This window comes from Chaetura pelagica, unplaced genomic scaffold (genome assembly GCF_000747805.2).
Source record: "Chaetura pelagica isolate M959 unplaced genomic scaffold, ChaPel_1.0 scaffold394, whole genome shotgun sequence".
NCBI lineage: Eukaryota > Metazoa > Chordata > Aves > Apodiformes > Apodidae > Chaetura > Chaetura pelagica.
The window spans coordinates 1770951-1785084 of record NW_009952966.1 but is presented as its reverse complement, the minus strand read 5'-3'; the positions used below and the strand labels follow the sequence as shown (position 1 = coordinate 1785084).

At 44.2% G+C, this 14134-nt stretch overlaps 1 protein-coding gene across 1 annotated transcript in view; it reads left to right on the top strand.

Annotated features, from left to right (window-relative positions):
• The window catches only part of LEKR1 (leucine, glutamate and lysine rich 1), a 58811-nt gene that overhangs the window by 23888 nt on the left and 20789 nt on the right, over nt 1–14134 (top strand). The window contains exons 6-11 of the mRNA XM_009995736.1: nt 6854–6935; nt 8033–8110; nt 8446–8649; nt 9275–9368; nt 12137–12289; nt 13306–13605. Of these exons, the coding sequence (XP_009994038.1) occupies nt 6854–6935; nt 8033–8110; nt 8446–8649; nt 9275–9368; nt 12137–12289; nt 13306–13605 (911 nt within the window). The remainder of the gene's footprint in view (nt 1–6853; nt 6936–8032; nt 8111–8445; nt 8650–9274; nt 9369–12136; nt 12290–13305; nt 13606–14134) is intronic.

Here is a 14134-nt window from a genome sequence, read left to right as displayed (position 1 = left end):
GTAGGGAAGCAGCCAGATCCAGAGAGTCCATGGTTGGGGTGGGGGGTGGGTGGTTGGTTTAGTTTGTTTACCCTCCAAACAACTTTGAAGTTAATATCCCAGTTCGGTACTGAAATAGTTCAATGCTCCAGAAAAAAAAACAACCTACCAGGATTTGTGATTTACCTGCTTAGCAAGACTTTGCCTTTCTGCAACCAATATTTTGAAGATTCCTGTGTTGTGTATTTATTACAGAATTGTACATTATTGTGTATTTTGGCCACTTGTGAGGGCTGAAACTAAGCATTAATTTCTGCTATTTTTTTCTTTATTCTGGTGCTTCCCATGACTTTGCAAAAACTACCTTTGAGAGGTACGTTCTGCTGAAGGGGTGCGTTTGATTGCTGGTTTCTTACCACTTTTCAGACTCCCAGTGCATCACCCAGTTAGCTAGAGATGACAGGTCTTGAAAAATGCCCAAGGCAGGGTAAGGGCTGGTGAATAATTGTCTTGTCAGATAGACTCACAAAAAAAAAAAAAAGAAAATCAATACTGCCTGGTGTCTTTGTATTCTTAGGGTCGGGAGCAGCAGAAGGGCTGCAGTAGCACGTGCTCCTGCAAGAGAGGAGCTGATATCTGTGCTTTCCTTTTCATTGCCAGCCAAATCTTTTCCTCCACTTAGTCACAAATACAGAATATTTTCTCCTCACAAAGCCACTGCAGTTTTTCTTTAGCCCACTTGTCATTGCAGGTTTCCCTCTGTGTGGGTTTCAGTTGCTGGCACTGCACATGAAATCTGTCTTTTAAATCTTTTGATGCTGCTGCTTTACAGGCTACTTAAGTTCCTAAATATAAACTTAGCAGTGGTCTGCTGACATAATAAGACTAATGAGAGATGATTGAAAAATGCAGGCAGCTGGAGGAGTAGCTGGGTATTGGGGAGGGGACTGTGAGCCCTCTTCCTGGAAAGAAGCAGCAGTGTTTTCATCTACATGAAGTGCCTTTAATGACACTTTAAAGACTGCTTTGAAAATCCAAAGAGAGAATAGTTTCCTGTAGTTCTAGGTAGGCTGCAGTTCAAATAAGCCACTATTCATACTCCAAGTACTGTTGAAATATTTTTTTATTAATTCCAGCTGTGGTACCACGAAGTTGAAGGGTGAGAGCTGGGGAAGGCAGGGCTGGTGTTTAAACAGAATGTGACAAATGGGTTAGACCAAGCAATGGCTCATTAGTGCTTTTCAGCACTCTCTGACAGTGCAAGAGGAAACAGATGAATACCATGAAAAGAACAAGATCCTACTTCTCTTGCCTAGGTTTTGGGATGATCCTGTGCTGGAGTATGGTTTAGTTACAGAAGGGCCCCACTTTGCTTCTTGAGAAAAAGCAGGAATCCGTGTTGATGGAAATACATTTATTCTATTTTGGTTCACCTGCTTGGCCTAACCACTGAGAAAAGAATAATAACCTGTCTCCAAGGAGAGTTAAGGTCTGAAGCTCTGTTTTCTCACCTTCAGTTCTCCCAGCCAACAGGTAAGGGTCAGTATTTCAAACCAGTTTGAACACGAAGGAGGAGCAGGTCTGTAGGAGCAGTCCTGCCACATCCCAATTGGCTTGGGTTCAAAAAGGCAGGAACGTAGGCGAAAATTCAGGCTTAAGGACCATATCCTTTGACCCTGGCCTTGACTGAGCAAACACCTCGATTTCCACCACTCACAACTGTTCAGACTCCCTGCTTTTGCTTTCTCTGAGCTGGTTCAACATATGCACGTGGAAGAACTAACATATTAGTTCAGACCAGAGGTCCAGCAAGCCCAGTCCTGGCAGTGGTCAGCAGCATATGCTGGTGGAGATAAGAAACAGGCATTCTTTTTTTTCTGGCACATCCTCCCAGTTCCTGGCAGCTTTTAGTGATTTAGAAACTTCCTGGTGGCACTGGTCAGGCCTCCAGAAAGGATGTAAGTCTGTACGGCTGGAGTCAGTCCCTGGGCTTCTTCCAGACAGGCTTGTGAGTCACAAGTAAAAAGAGGTACTTTCTTGTGTATACAAAAAATAACTTATCTTAGAGAACATAGTACAAGAAATATTATAAATAAAAAATAAGAGTTCTGTTCTGTGCGTGCAAGGACTGTGAGTATTTGGTTCACTTCTTTGGTCTCCTTAGAAACATACAGGGAGGCAAATTATTCCAGCCCTGACATGGTCATTTTTCATGGGTGCATTTCATATTTCTCACAGCTTCTCTACTGTGCTTTTAGAATAAATGTACTTGCAAGTATCTATGTTGAGTATACATCCAAATTTGGTCTAGCATTAATGTTCTAAGAAAAATGAAATCTTTTTACTCTTTCTGACACAGCTCATCAGCCAGTGTTCAAGCCCTTGTAGGTTGCTCTCTACAAGGAGTAGTTATTTAGTAGTTTTAAACGTTGTCTGCATCTGCCTGTTTCTCAGAATACCAGAGAAATTTGGCAGCAGGAGCTGGGTTCTGGTCTGTCTTGGCTGGGGATCTGTGTGCTCCCTCCATTTCAGTCTCCTGACTGTCTTCCAGGTTTGAGTTACCAGCATTATCCTGACCCCTTGGATTCCCTGGTTCTTTCTGCCCATCCCTAGAATGTTGCTGGGCTGCATTTATCCTGCTCCCCCTCTCCCTCAGTTCCTTTCTGCCAATATTGTGGCTTCTACTTCTGAGTTTCTGTTCCAGCCAGTCCCTCCTGTGCCCAAAGGAGCCTCATGCTCCTCACCCTTCCCTAACCAAGGACCTTCCCACCCTCAGGGAGGCTTCCTTCAGCCTGCCGACGTGACAACGGGACTGTCTCGAGCTGAGGTAATGCAGGGAGTGTCCCACAGGCTTCACGTAGGGATGGACCAAGCCTCTAAACAGCATTGTTCTGGAAATGAGATGAATTGGAGAAAGGAAACTGGATCCCAGTGAGAGCTGGGCTGCTCCAAGAGGGGCCCCCCAGCAGAAGGTTGGACTCTGCAACCCCAGAGGTCCCTCCAGCCACCTGCTCTGTGAGTGCTACCTGGCTGGAGCACGGTGAGAATTTCATCAGGCTGGATAGAATTAAAAACATTTTCCTCTGTGACTCTTCTGCAGGTAGCTGCCCAGTGCTGGCCCAGGCGTGAGGCTGCCTGCAGCCCCAGCAGTGGGGACAGCCCCTGCAGCCCCCAGCCCTGCTGCTGCTGCACGGGGCTCCTCCTCAGCACCCACTACTGCTGTGAGTCACAGCTTCTCGTGTGCAAACCAGACTGCCTGCCAGTTGTTCTCCAAAGCCTGGTTAAATGAAGGGAAAATGGAACTATTTTCTGGGAACTGCCCTCTATTTTCTGTCTGCTGCAGTGATGTGGCCACTCACAAATCACCTGTCTGCAAGCCTCAGGAGGTCTGTGCTGTCTTGCTGACCTTGGAAGCAGATGGACTTTGCAGTCCTGCATTTGTTCTTAGGTAGGCACAGTCATTGTAGACCAGGGACTTAGTGATACAGAACAGGGTGATACCCTGCCTGGCTCTGACCCGACCAGAGCTGAGCTCTTGGGTTCCCGTTGGCCAGCAGCTGGTGGCCTCAGTGGTGACACCTATTTCAGCTGGGCACAGTAACCTCTCCAGAAAGTCTGAGCTGCTGGCAAATAATCTTCCTTTTCTTATGTGTGTGTAAAACCCTGAGCTTTTCTTTAGATGAGACCACAATTTTCAGAAAGTATCTTTTTGAGGGTTTGGGGTTTTTTTGTAGGTTTTGCAGAAAAAGTAGAAAATAAGAGTTCTGCCATGTGCTTCTGAACTGATATCACTGAATCTGTTCTGAATTAGCCACAGAATTGATGGTTTCCAGAGTGGCTGCTCACCCAGTGTGAATAGAGTTCACAGTGCCTTCTTTTTTGTTTGTTTCCCACTGAAACCTTTTCCAGTTGTTGCTGTTGACAAGGCAGGAGCTGGAGCCTGGGATCAGCTGGTGCTGCTGGCCAGCCAGCTGGAGGGGATGCAGCCTGGGTGGCTGAACTCCTGACACCCACCTCTGGGCAGGCCCTGTGCTCAGTGTGCTGCTGGCACTGAGGTCTGCTGCAGGGGGGGTCTGCCCAAATAAGAGAAAAGAGTCACAAACGTTGGTTCTTGGTGCCTGTTCTGTGCTCGGCCCCTCAGCCTGTGTCCTTGTCCAACAGTGTCACTGCGGGGAGGACACGGTGCTGCCCAAAGCCAGAGGTGTGGGGCAGGCAGCTCTGCCCCATCCACCCTTTGTCCCTGTTTGGAGGCAGAGCTGATCTCATCTGCTGCCTGAAAGGTCCCTGCTGACTGCTCCTGACAATGGTGAGATCCCTTGGGAGTCACAAAGATAAGGAGAACTAAACTTGAGCAATGTTGAGATGGATTTGGGCTGAATTGTCTTTAGAATGTGATACTTCTGAAAGCTTTAAAAGGAGTATCAGTGTTACAGAGCATGAATGCTTTTGGTTTGCATATTTTGCAATAAGCTCTATTTTCATTACTGAGAACAATTTTGCATAAGCATTTTAACGTGTTTTTCTTTATTCAGCAGATTTGCAGTGTAAGTTTCCACTTGTGTTACTGTTCTCCTTATTAGTTTCCTCACGTGTACCATGTTTTTCAAACCTGATTGGAATCTGTATGACGTGGGTGTGGTGTCTGATCCCTCAGCCTTTCTGCTTACCAGCACCCACTGACTTTGGTGGGAACTCTCTCTCCAGAAGACTCACAGAAAGCAGCCATATAATTGAATCCATCTACTCCCTCATGGAAAGCCCCTGTCCAGTGCTCAGTCATTAGGAAAATTTCTCAAAAGGAATGGAGTGAAAGCAGAAACACAGCTGAAAGGGACCACCCAAAGTACTAGAACCAGAACAAGTGTTGTCCTCTTCCTTTATTCCAGAACTTGTGTCCATACTCTCACATCTAGGAAGAGGGGGGAAAAAAGACCACAGTTAATAATTGCCAGAGATCAGCTAGAATAATAATTAAAGAAAAAAAACAAAGAGCTTCAAAAAGGATGCTGTGGAAAGCCAGGCTGCAGTGGTGTCCCCATGGGAAGGAAGGCAGAGGGTTCTCCTCTTGTGCTGCTGATCTGCCACAGTTTGGTCTTAATCTGCTGGAACAAAGAGGTCCCGTGGCAGCAGATCTTGCTGTTGTCAGAGTGGGATTGTTCCCACATGTTCTGTCTCCCATCTGCTTGCCGTGTGAAGCCAGAGTTTCCCCTTTCCCTGCAGGGCTTTGGAGCTGTTTGCCCCATGAGGCAACATCAGGGTGAATGGCAGGAAATTAAAGTGGAATGATTTAGCTCTGACTGAGCGTGTGGAGCTGAGCACAAGGGGGGGATGCCCAGCTGAAGGAACTAAAGTGAACAAAAGTTACTGCAGGTGGTCTAATCCATCCTGGTGTACTTGGCCAGGTCTTCCCCTTGGTTGGGAAGGAGAAGGTGGCAGCTTGGGCCCGTGTCTGCCCCTTGTGCAGCTTTTTGGCACGGATGGCAGGGCTGGGGTGACTCGGCGGCTTTGGTTGCCATGGGAGTGTGTCAGGGAGGGTTCAGAACTGCTGAGGGGAGGTTCTGGCAACAGCACTGCCACACAAACACAGTTTTTAAGTGGTGGTTAAGTCATCAGTGATTTATCTCCATGGGTTGTGCTCACCACCAGGCGTGGATGCACAGTGGCTTTTTTTCTAAGGGAAAACGTGCCTGGCTTTCCAGGCAACACAGGGAGAGGGGACAGAAGGGTTATAAACCACTGGTTCCCAGTGGTTTTGATGAGCAGTTAAGCCACCCGTTCCACTTCTTGTGTTGTGCACAGTCTTCAAAGTGTGGGCACTGTTGGCAGTAACTGTGGAAGAGCTTCAGACCAGTTCCCACCACTTGGAGGAGCATGGTCAGACCAAAGTGCCCAAGGACATGGTGTCACAGGGAGAATGGCAGGGAGAGAGGGCTCAGTCAGGCTGCCAGCTGCTCAGCAAAGATTATTCCAGCTGTACTCAGCATCCAGTGCATCAGAACAGGGGTGCAGCCATGAAGATCTGGGAATTTCTCCTAATCCAGGTAGGAAAAGAGAAGGTACCAGTCTCATCTCTTTTTTTTCCCCTCCAGGAGGCAGGGTCAGCAGTCTGCAGTCCTTTCTTACTGCTGGGCTTAGTCCTTGGTCACAGCCAGCTCAGCAGGGAATACTGAGCAACTGCAGAGTCTTTGCTCACTGTTTTCTTTGGGAGTTTTTATCCAAGAAGGGAAAAAAAGAAGAGATCATTAAACTGATCGTACAGATGAAAAGAACTGGGCTGTAATAGCAGGGAAGAGGAGCAATGGCTGATTGAAGCTGGTGGGTGGTGTGTTCTGAAGGGTCACATTTAGCCAAAAGAGGCTGAACCAAAGACAGGGGACCCTTGTGCTGTCTGCTGTGAAGAGCATTGGCAGGTTATTTTCCCCTCTGCCTTCCTGCACACGTTGCTCTCAGCATTACGTGCAAATCATATGATTTAAAGCATTTCATAGTTATGTTTAGCTGGATTTGATGTTTCCTGGTAGGATTTCCTGTTGTGGTGCGACAGCATTCCAACCTTTTCAAGAAAAGCCATTTGTCATGGTTAAGAAAACAGAAGCAATGGGTTGACAGGGCTTGTGAGCAGTGGGAACTCAAGTCAAGGATTCCAAGCAGCAAAACTGCTTTCCATAGGTGGATGCTTTGTGTGGCCCCAGGATGTGCTGTGCTGCACAGCTTTGCCTGGTGGGGATGAGGAGCTACAGGTCTGAGATGATCAAGCACAGTATAGATAAGCATTAATTATTCTAGTATAAACACAGACACAAACCCCATGGTCCTGTGCTCAGGTTTAAACCCATGTTTTGTGCTCAGATTTAAACCCTTGTTTTGTTCTCAGATTTAACAAATCAAGTTGAGACAATTGGACTGAAGCTGCAGAAGGTAACAGCTGAGATGGACCACTACAAGAAGCTGCTAATGTAAGATTTCTGTTTGCTTGGTTGTGTTGCTGCTGTACATAAAGCTGTGCCCACACCTCTGGTGTTGGCTGGGTGACTGGAGCAGGTTATGACCAACAGAGAAGATACTTTATCCTCAGGTTAAATGGGCTGTGTTGGTGACCAGCTGGCTGAACATGGCTGGCTGTGGGGTCTGGGTTGGGACTAATGGGCAAGGAGCAGGGTCAGATCAGCTCAATCCAACACTAATGCCTCAGGTGGAGCTGTATTGGACACCCAAAATTGGGCCAGGCAACCTCCAGGGTCCCATCCAGTGCTCACTGGGGCCTGAGAACAGCACCAACGTGTCATTCACCACTGAAAACAAAAATTACTCCTTCAAATACGAAGCTCAAGAGTCACAAACTAGAGCTGCTAGTCTCGAGACCACCTCTCATCCACCTTTTTGTGTGTTTTCCTGAAATTTAAACAAGGATCCATTCTGGGACCATGTGTGCTTTCTGATTTCGGTTCCTTTGTTCAAAAGGCCTGATCATAAGGAAGTTGCAAATATTTGGAATGCTTAGCAACAAAGTATTTTGATGATAATGTAAGTATTCAGTTAAAAAAAATTAAAAAAAATATTTCAGGGACACAGTTAAATAAACAGTAAAGGGTTTCCAAATGTAATATTACCATTTCAAAGTCATATGGGTACAATTTAATAAAACAACATATCCTATATCTGTTAAAACATAAATATGAAGCTTAACCATGGTTATTAATTGGTGAAATGTGACATAATGACAAGAAATGTACAAAGTTTCCAGCTCTCTTACCTCCTGAATTATTAGTTGTTAATTTTTAATCATATCTGTCTTTAAACTTTCATCAGTGTGGCAAGATCTCATTTTCTGTTCATTCAACTTGCTCTGATCCCTGGGTTAGGCTGAGATCAGGTTGGAAGGGTAACTGCCAATTACTTACAAATGTTAGCTAGAACTAACAGAACTCTGTTGTCTGCCCTTGAACTAAAGTGGAAAATGCAAGTTCAATAATGTGTCAATAAACCTGATGTTCAGGTTCCAGCAGGAGTGAAGGCTGCTGGGTTTTTGGACATGGATTTAATGTTCTCTTAGGGTGAAATCGGCGGAACTTGACGTCTGTCAAAATGAGCTGAAAAAAATGAAGTATGACAATGGAATTTCTGAGTCAAGGTAGGTGTTGAAGTTCTATGTCACAACACAACATGAAGATTTCTGAGGACAACATTTATTTATTTTTTAATGCACCTTTTATACGAGATTTTTTTCCCTGGTTTTAGTTTCTATTTGTATGTTCAAGTCACTAGATTTAACTTCATAAAGAATCCGTGACTTTTGGTCTGATAATTTTATTTTGCCTAATATTTTATTTTATTATCCAATATTTTATTTTGTCTCATATTTCATTTTATTTTTATTTAATTTTTAAAATTTCTGTCTATTTAGTGTCCATCTGTGACTAAGAAGATAGTCACTAGGATGCTGATGCTGTTTTATTTCACCCACAGGCTTACGAAAGAGCTGAAGGAAAAGGAGGAATCTCTTCAGATTTGCCAACAAGTCTGCAAACATTTACAGGAAGAAGTGGCTGAGAAAGAAAGGAAAGAAGAAGATCTGAAAAGAAGAATGGGGCGATCAGAAAGTGAACTGGAAGCCCTTAAAGCTGTTCTCCAGCAGACTGAGGAGGAGGTGGTGGTGCTGAAGCAAGAAAGGTAACAGAGCTGCAAAGCCCGGCCAGGCTGGGGTTTCATCTTTGAATATTCCCTGTGCTTTAGGAGCTGCATAAAAGGATGATTACATGTTAATTTAAGACTATCTCCCTTCTACTTAAACCCCAGATACCTCAGTTGTTCCAGTTGCTACGTGGCTCCTCATCTAAGTTAAAAGCATTTAAAAACTCTCCAGGGCTTTTGCTCTACAAGCCTGACACAACAAACAGGAGCTCTAACTCTCAGTGGTTTTAATTCAAAACCTATTCCAGTTTTTTAATTAATTACAATAATACCCTGAGCTCATGAAAAACAGCAATTTCTGGTTTGAATATTATAATAGTTACATGGTGTTCTTCAAAATTGAACTTGGGAAATACTGAAAATATCACAGGTTTAAATATGTTTGTGTGGAAGGAAGGTGAACTATAGTATTTTCTTTAAGAACACAGTGGTGCTGGCAGCATGGAGGGGCTGGTAGTGACACTGCTGGGCCTCCAGGCAGCACAGGCTGCTGCACACAGAGGAAAAGACCAGCCTTTGCCACCAAGGGCTTAGTTGCAGGGAAATGGCAGAGCACCATTCTGGGCAGGGCACGTGTTTACATACCAGTTTTTGTGGTTTCTAGGGAGTTAATGCTGATTTCTCATCAGAACAGAACGGAGCAGCTGCAGGAAACCTTAAGGCAGAAGATGCGGGATGAAGATAGCTGGAGGGAGAAGGTAAGGCTGGATCTGCACCTGGCTCCTTGCCATTCCTCCCTTATGGTCTTTGTTTTCCACTTGCAGTCAGCTGCACCAGGGCGGGCAGGAAGCCTGACACCCGGCTCCTCAAGTGCAGACATGCCAGCAGGGTGTGCTTTGTGCAAGAGCTTTGGGTTGGGACCCAAGGCAAAGTGTTGAGTACTGAGTGTTCACAGACCAGACAGATGCTTAGGTCTGCTCTGGACTTCCCAGGTTTTGGGGTGTTTGCTGAGTGCCCGTTGGGATGGTGCTCCCCTGGAAGGCCAGGATTGAGGAGCAGGACTGAGCCCTCTGGCCCTCTCTCCTGCCTGGAGGGGGTGCAGCAGGAAAAGCCCCATCTCGAGGACTCTTGTCCTACACAAGCTCCAAGGAGGGGAACATGCAGAAGAACTTCCCCATGAGGGTAGGAAGGCACTGGAACAGGTTGCCCAGGGAGGTTGTGGCTGCCCCCTCCCTGGAGGTGTTCAAGGGCAGGTTGGATATGGCTTGTGCAGCCTGGTCTGGTGGGAGGTGTCCCTGCTCTTAGCAGGGAGGTTGGAACCTGGTGATTTTTGAGGTCCCTTTCAACCTTCACCACTCTAAGGCCCTGTGCACAGCAGGTCTGGCTGTGGGCTCTGAGCCCCAATCATGCCTGGGGAGCACATCACTTCCAGGGGGAAGGGTTTCCCACCACCCTCTGCAGCTTTGGTTGGGATTGGTGCATTCCATGCAGTGAGGCTGTGGTTTGTTGGTTGTCCTTCAGTCTGTACCTGGGTTTGGGGTCCTCTGTGGAAAAACATTTTTATCTGTGAGCACAAAAACCTTCTGCTAATCTGCAACTTTGCCACATGAGCACAAGGAAAACCCCAAATTCGATATAAGAAGTTATTTTGTTGTTTGTTTTTTTGTTTTGTTTAAATCTGTGAAGGAAAAATTGCAAATAACTCTGGCTTTTCTGGTTTAAGCCTTACATAATTGGGGACTAAATTTACTTTTTTTTGGCTCAGCACCTGGTAAGTGTCTGAGAGCTTTATTTAGTCTCAGGAAAACATGTTTGAGTACAAGCAAGTAAGATGAGTTCTATTTCTTTTAAAACTCCTTCACCTCTGTGGGACAGGGTGTGATTTGGGCACGAGGTCCCACTCTGCATGATCACAGTGTGATGTTCAGCCTGGCAGCACCAGCAGGGGAAGGCTGGTACAGCAGAGAGCAGCTCCAGCTTTGGGACCACAGCCACCAGGCTGCACCCAACGGCAAGTTGGAGCCTCCTCATCAGGCAAAAGGATCAGAAACGTGACAAAGTGACCAAGTTTTCTGTTCCTTGGGCCACTGCTTCAGCATGAAGTGTCCCAGTTTTCTACTTAAAATATACAGAAACCTGAGGTTGTTTTAATGGAAAAAAAAAAGCTCTTCCAAAATTGTTAAGATTGATGTAAACATTTGTTTAATGGCTTTTTTAGCCTATTAATTAACGAGGGGCATGAAGGGGGTTTTGAAGCACTTAGTAGCTGTTGTGCTTTCTTTGAAGATAATTGCCATTTTGTTTCCTGTTCTGGTTATCAGCTTTATTAGTTTCAAGTATTAAATGTGAAAAATCTTGTTTGGTCTTCAAAAAGAGCTCAGTTTTTTTATACTGCCTTGATTTTTTTTTTTTTAGTGTTTGTAATCAAACAGCCTCCAACATATGATCTGCTTCTATAACACCTGGAGTTAACACCTTTGGGTTTCTGTTTTTGGAATCCTAACCCCCATATATAACAGTGCAGAATATTATTATTAATTTAATGAGGATGATTATGATGTTTATTATTATTCTACTTTGCAATCTTACAGATATACCAGTTGTAAGCTCTCCACCTCAGTGGGAGATGTTTTGCCCATTCCATGCTAAGAATTTTGATTTAAAAAATAACAACAGTATTTCCAGTTTCTCTTTTCCCCAGGAAGAGTTAGGGGCATTTGTTAACACTTTTCCTCCTATTTAGTGGATGAAATTAGATAAATGTAATTAAGCTCATTCTGGGCTTTTTCTGCTTATAGTAATTTTAAGTATTAAGGTGAGTGTTGAATGTGCCTTTTCTTTTCATGTGGTGCAATGAAGAGGACCAGACCCCAGCCTGCAGAGGTAGAACCTCAGCATCCTGCTGTAGGGAGAGCAGGGCTCCAGCCCTCAGCCTTGCCTCCTGAACCCAGGCTTTTCTTTCAAGGAAATGAGGGCTGAATTCTCAAATCTGAGTTTATCACATGAAATATGTGAGGTGCCTTAGGGACGGGGATATTTTACCCAGAATTTGCAACTCTTTAACTTAACATTTCTCCAGTTTTTAGTCCAGAATATTGTATGTGCTAAGTTGCTATTCACTGACAAGGCTGGGGGGCAGAGCATGATTAAAATTGGATTTTATCAGAGTTAACTTCTTTATATTTTAATCTTGAGCTTATGGCCTATTTTTAGCAGTGTCTGCTGTGAAATGTATCATTTTGCTGCAGTTGAAAATAACAAGAAGCTGAGTTTTACCTGCAGAACAAATGCTTCCAGCAAAATAACCCTCTATTTTAAGAACCAGCTAAGGATTTTGCCATTCAGATTTAGCACGAAGTTCTAGTACCTAAAGGCAGGCATCTAGGGCTTCCTGGGACACCATGGGGCTGGTGGGACATCCCTTGGGAATGGGGCAGGAGCCATCCCTTCTGCCTGGCAGGGTGGGACCTGAACAATATTATAAGATAAATTGCTATGAATCATTCAAACCCACTTTGTTCCCTAGATGGAAATTGACCTGGCTAAAGGTGAAGCACGACACAAAGAAGCGATTCTGAAAGTCAAGGAGGAGGCCAGAGTGGAACTAGACATGGAGAGACAAAAGCAGCAGGAACTAATCACCAAGTATCAGCGAGATCATGAAGAGCTCCAGAAGAAGGTGTGTTACACTCCAGGGAGAAGTGGTGTGACAGGAATGTAAACTATTCCAGTGTAAACTGTTGGAAGTGGTCTGGGAAGGAGTAAAACCTTTATGTGTAGGCCTGGATCTAGATGGTACAACATCTTTCCCAGTCTTAGTATATGGCATATCTGCTTGGTTTGGTTAGTTTTTCAAGTGCAACAGGCTAGAAACTAACAATTCTAGTTAAATGCAGTGAAAGTTCTTCCTTTCCTCACATTTTACCTGCCCAGAGTTCATCTGTGTCCATAGGCTGTAGTTGTCAATTTTTTTTAAGCTGAAATCATAATTTTTTTAAAAAGCTTTGGACTGTTTCAGACTGTGAAGGTTTGTCACAAAACCATCCACACTGTGGGGTTTTTAAATCAATTTAATTTTCTTGTATTAATCCAATTCATTCAGAATTAATTCAGTACCAGTGGGGTCAGGCCCAGTGCCCAGCTCAGTGTGTGCTGTTCTGTATTGGTGGTTGCATCACACACCATTGGCCATTCCCAGCCACCCAGACCCACAGGCTTGGAAGTTTTGTATAGAAATTGAAAATTGTGCCCAGGACCTTCGTTTCCAAATGATTTGACACGTTTCTTGAAAAATCTGGGAAGATCAAAGACATTTGGAGAAGTTATATTACTGCTTATAATTAAGTTACGTAAAATTTTAAAGAGCTGAAAATAAGAGTTGGCCTTTGCTCACTCTACAGATATTTGACTATGATTTTAAAAACCTTGGCTTGCAGTAAATAAGTCAAGTTTCCCCATTTTCACCTCTGTTTCTCTGTTTGACCTTGGACATGCTCATAAATCTCTCTCTTCTGAGTGAGTTTTGGTTAACTTACAGCTCTCTATTCTCCTTGGAGGGTATGATGTAAATTCCAAGCATGTTTTTTTGTCTCTGAGTGTGTGTTTACATTTATATTTCTAAAGTCAACATGTATCTGATACCTAATTCCCCATATCTGACAATATCCACTGCAATTTGTGTCTCACCTACTGCAGATACCAGGGTTAATATCCAGTGCCACCAACAGTCTAAGGATGGAGGCAGAAATGCTGGAAAAGAAGCTACAAGATGCTCAGCTGAAGCTTGCAGAGAAAGATGAAGAGAAGGAAAAAGAAATTCAGAACCTTAAAAGACTAATTACAGAGCTTGAATTTCAGCTGACAATGGAAAAGAACAATAATGAATCATTTCTGGATAATATGAGGAAAGAAATTAAACGCAAGTCAGATGAACTGGAAAAATTAACCCAGGAGAGGACACAGCTGATTCACAATTTGAGTCAAGTTCAAAAGGAGGTAGGAACATGAGCAAGGAAATGCCTTGCTATTTTTACTGAAGAGACATGTGATTTCTAAAATCATTCAAAGCATCTTTATTTCAGCATCTCTACGTTTAAAACCCAGTGAAGTGCAAAGCCTTATGAAACACCTTCATCGTAAGTTCTTAAATAGGGGGTATCACAAAATATGTGAGTTTTTAAAATTCAGCAAGCACTTAAACTAGTGTTTTAACTATGTATTTTCAGGCCTTGAAAGATATTTATTGCTTGGTCTCTGTCCTCACATCATGCTCCATAGATGTACACCAGTCATAGAGCATTTTTCATGTTTCTAAAGTAGAAGACCTGGACCTTTCTGATCCCTTGAGCAGGGCAGCAGCAATCTTGGAGCTAATTTGTAAAAAAACCCTTCCTACTATCCCTAGGAAGGAGTGTGGCCTCAGTCCTGTTGGAAATGGCTTCAGGAGCAGGGAATGTGGGAGTATGTGTGTGCATCCTACCCTGTGGCTCCCACCTCCCTTCAGCAAAGCCATTTCTGTAACTCA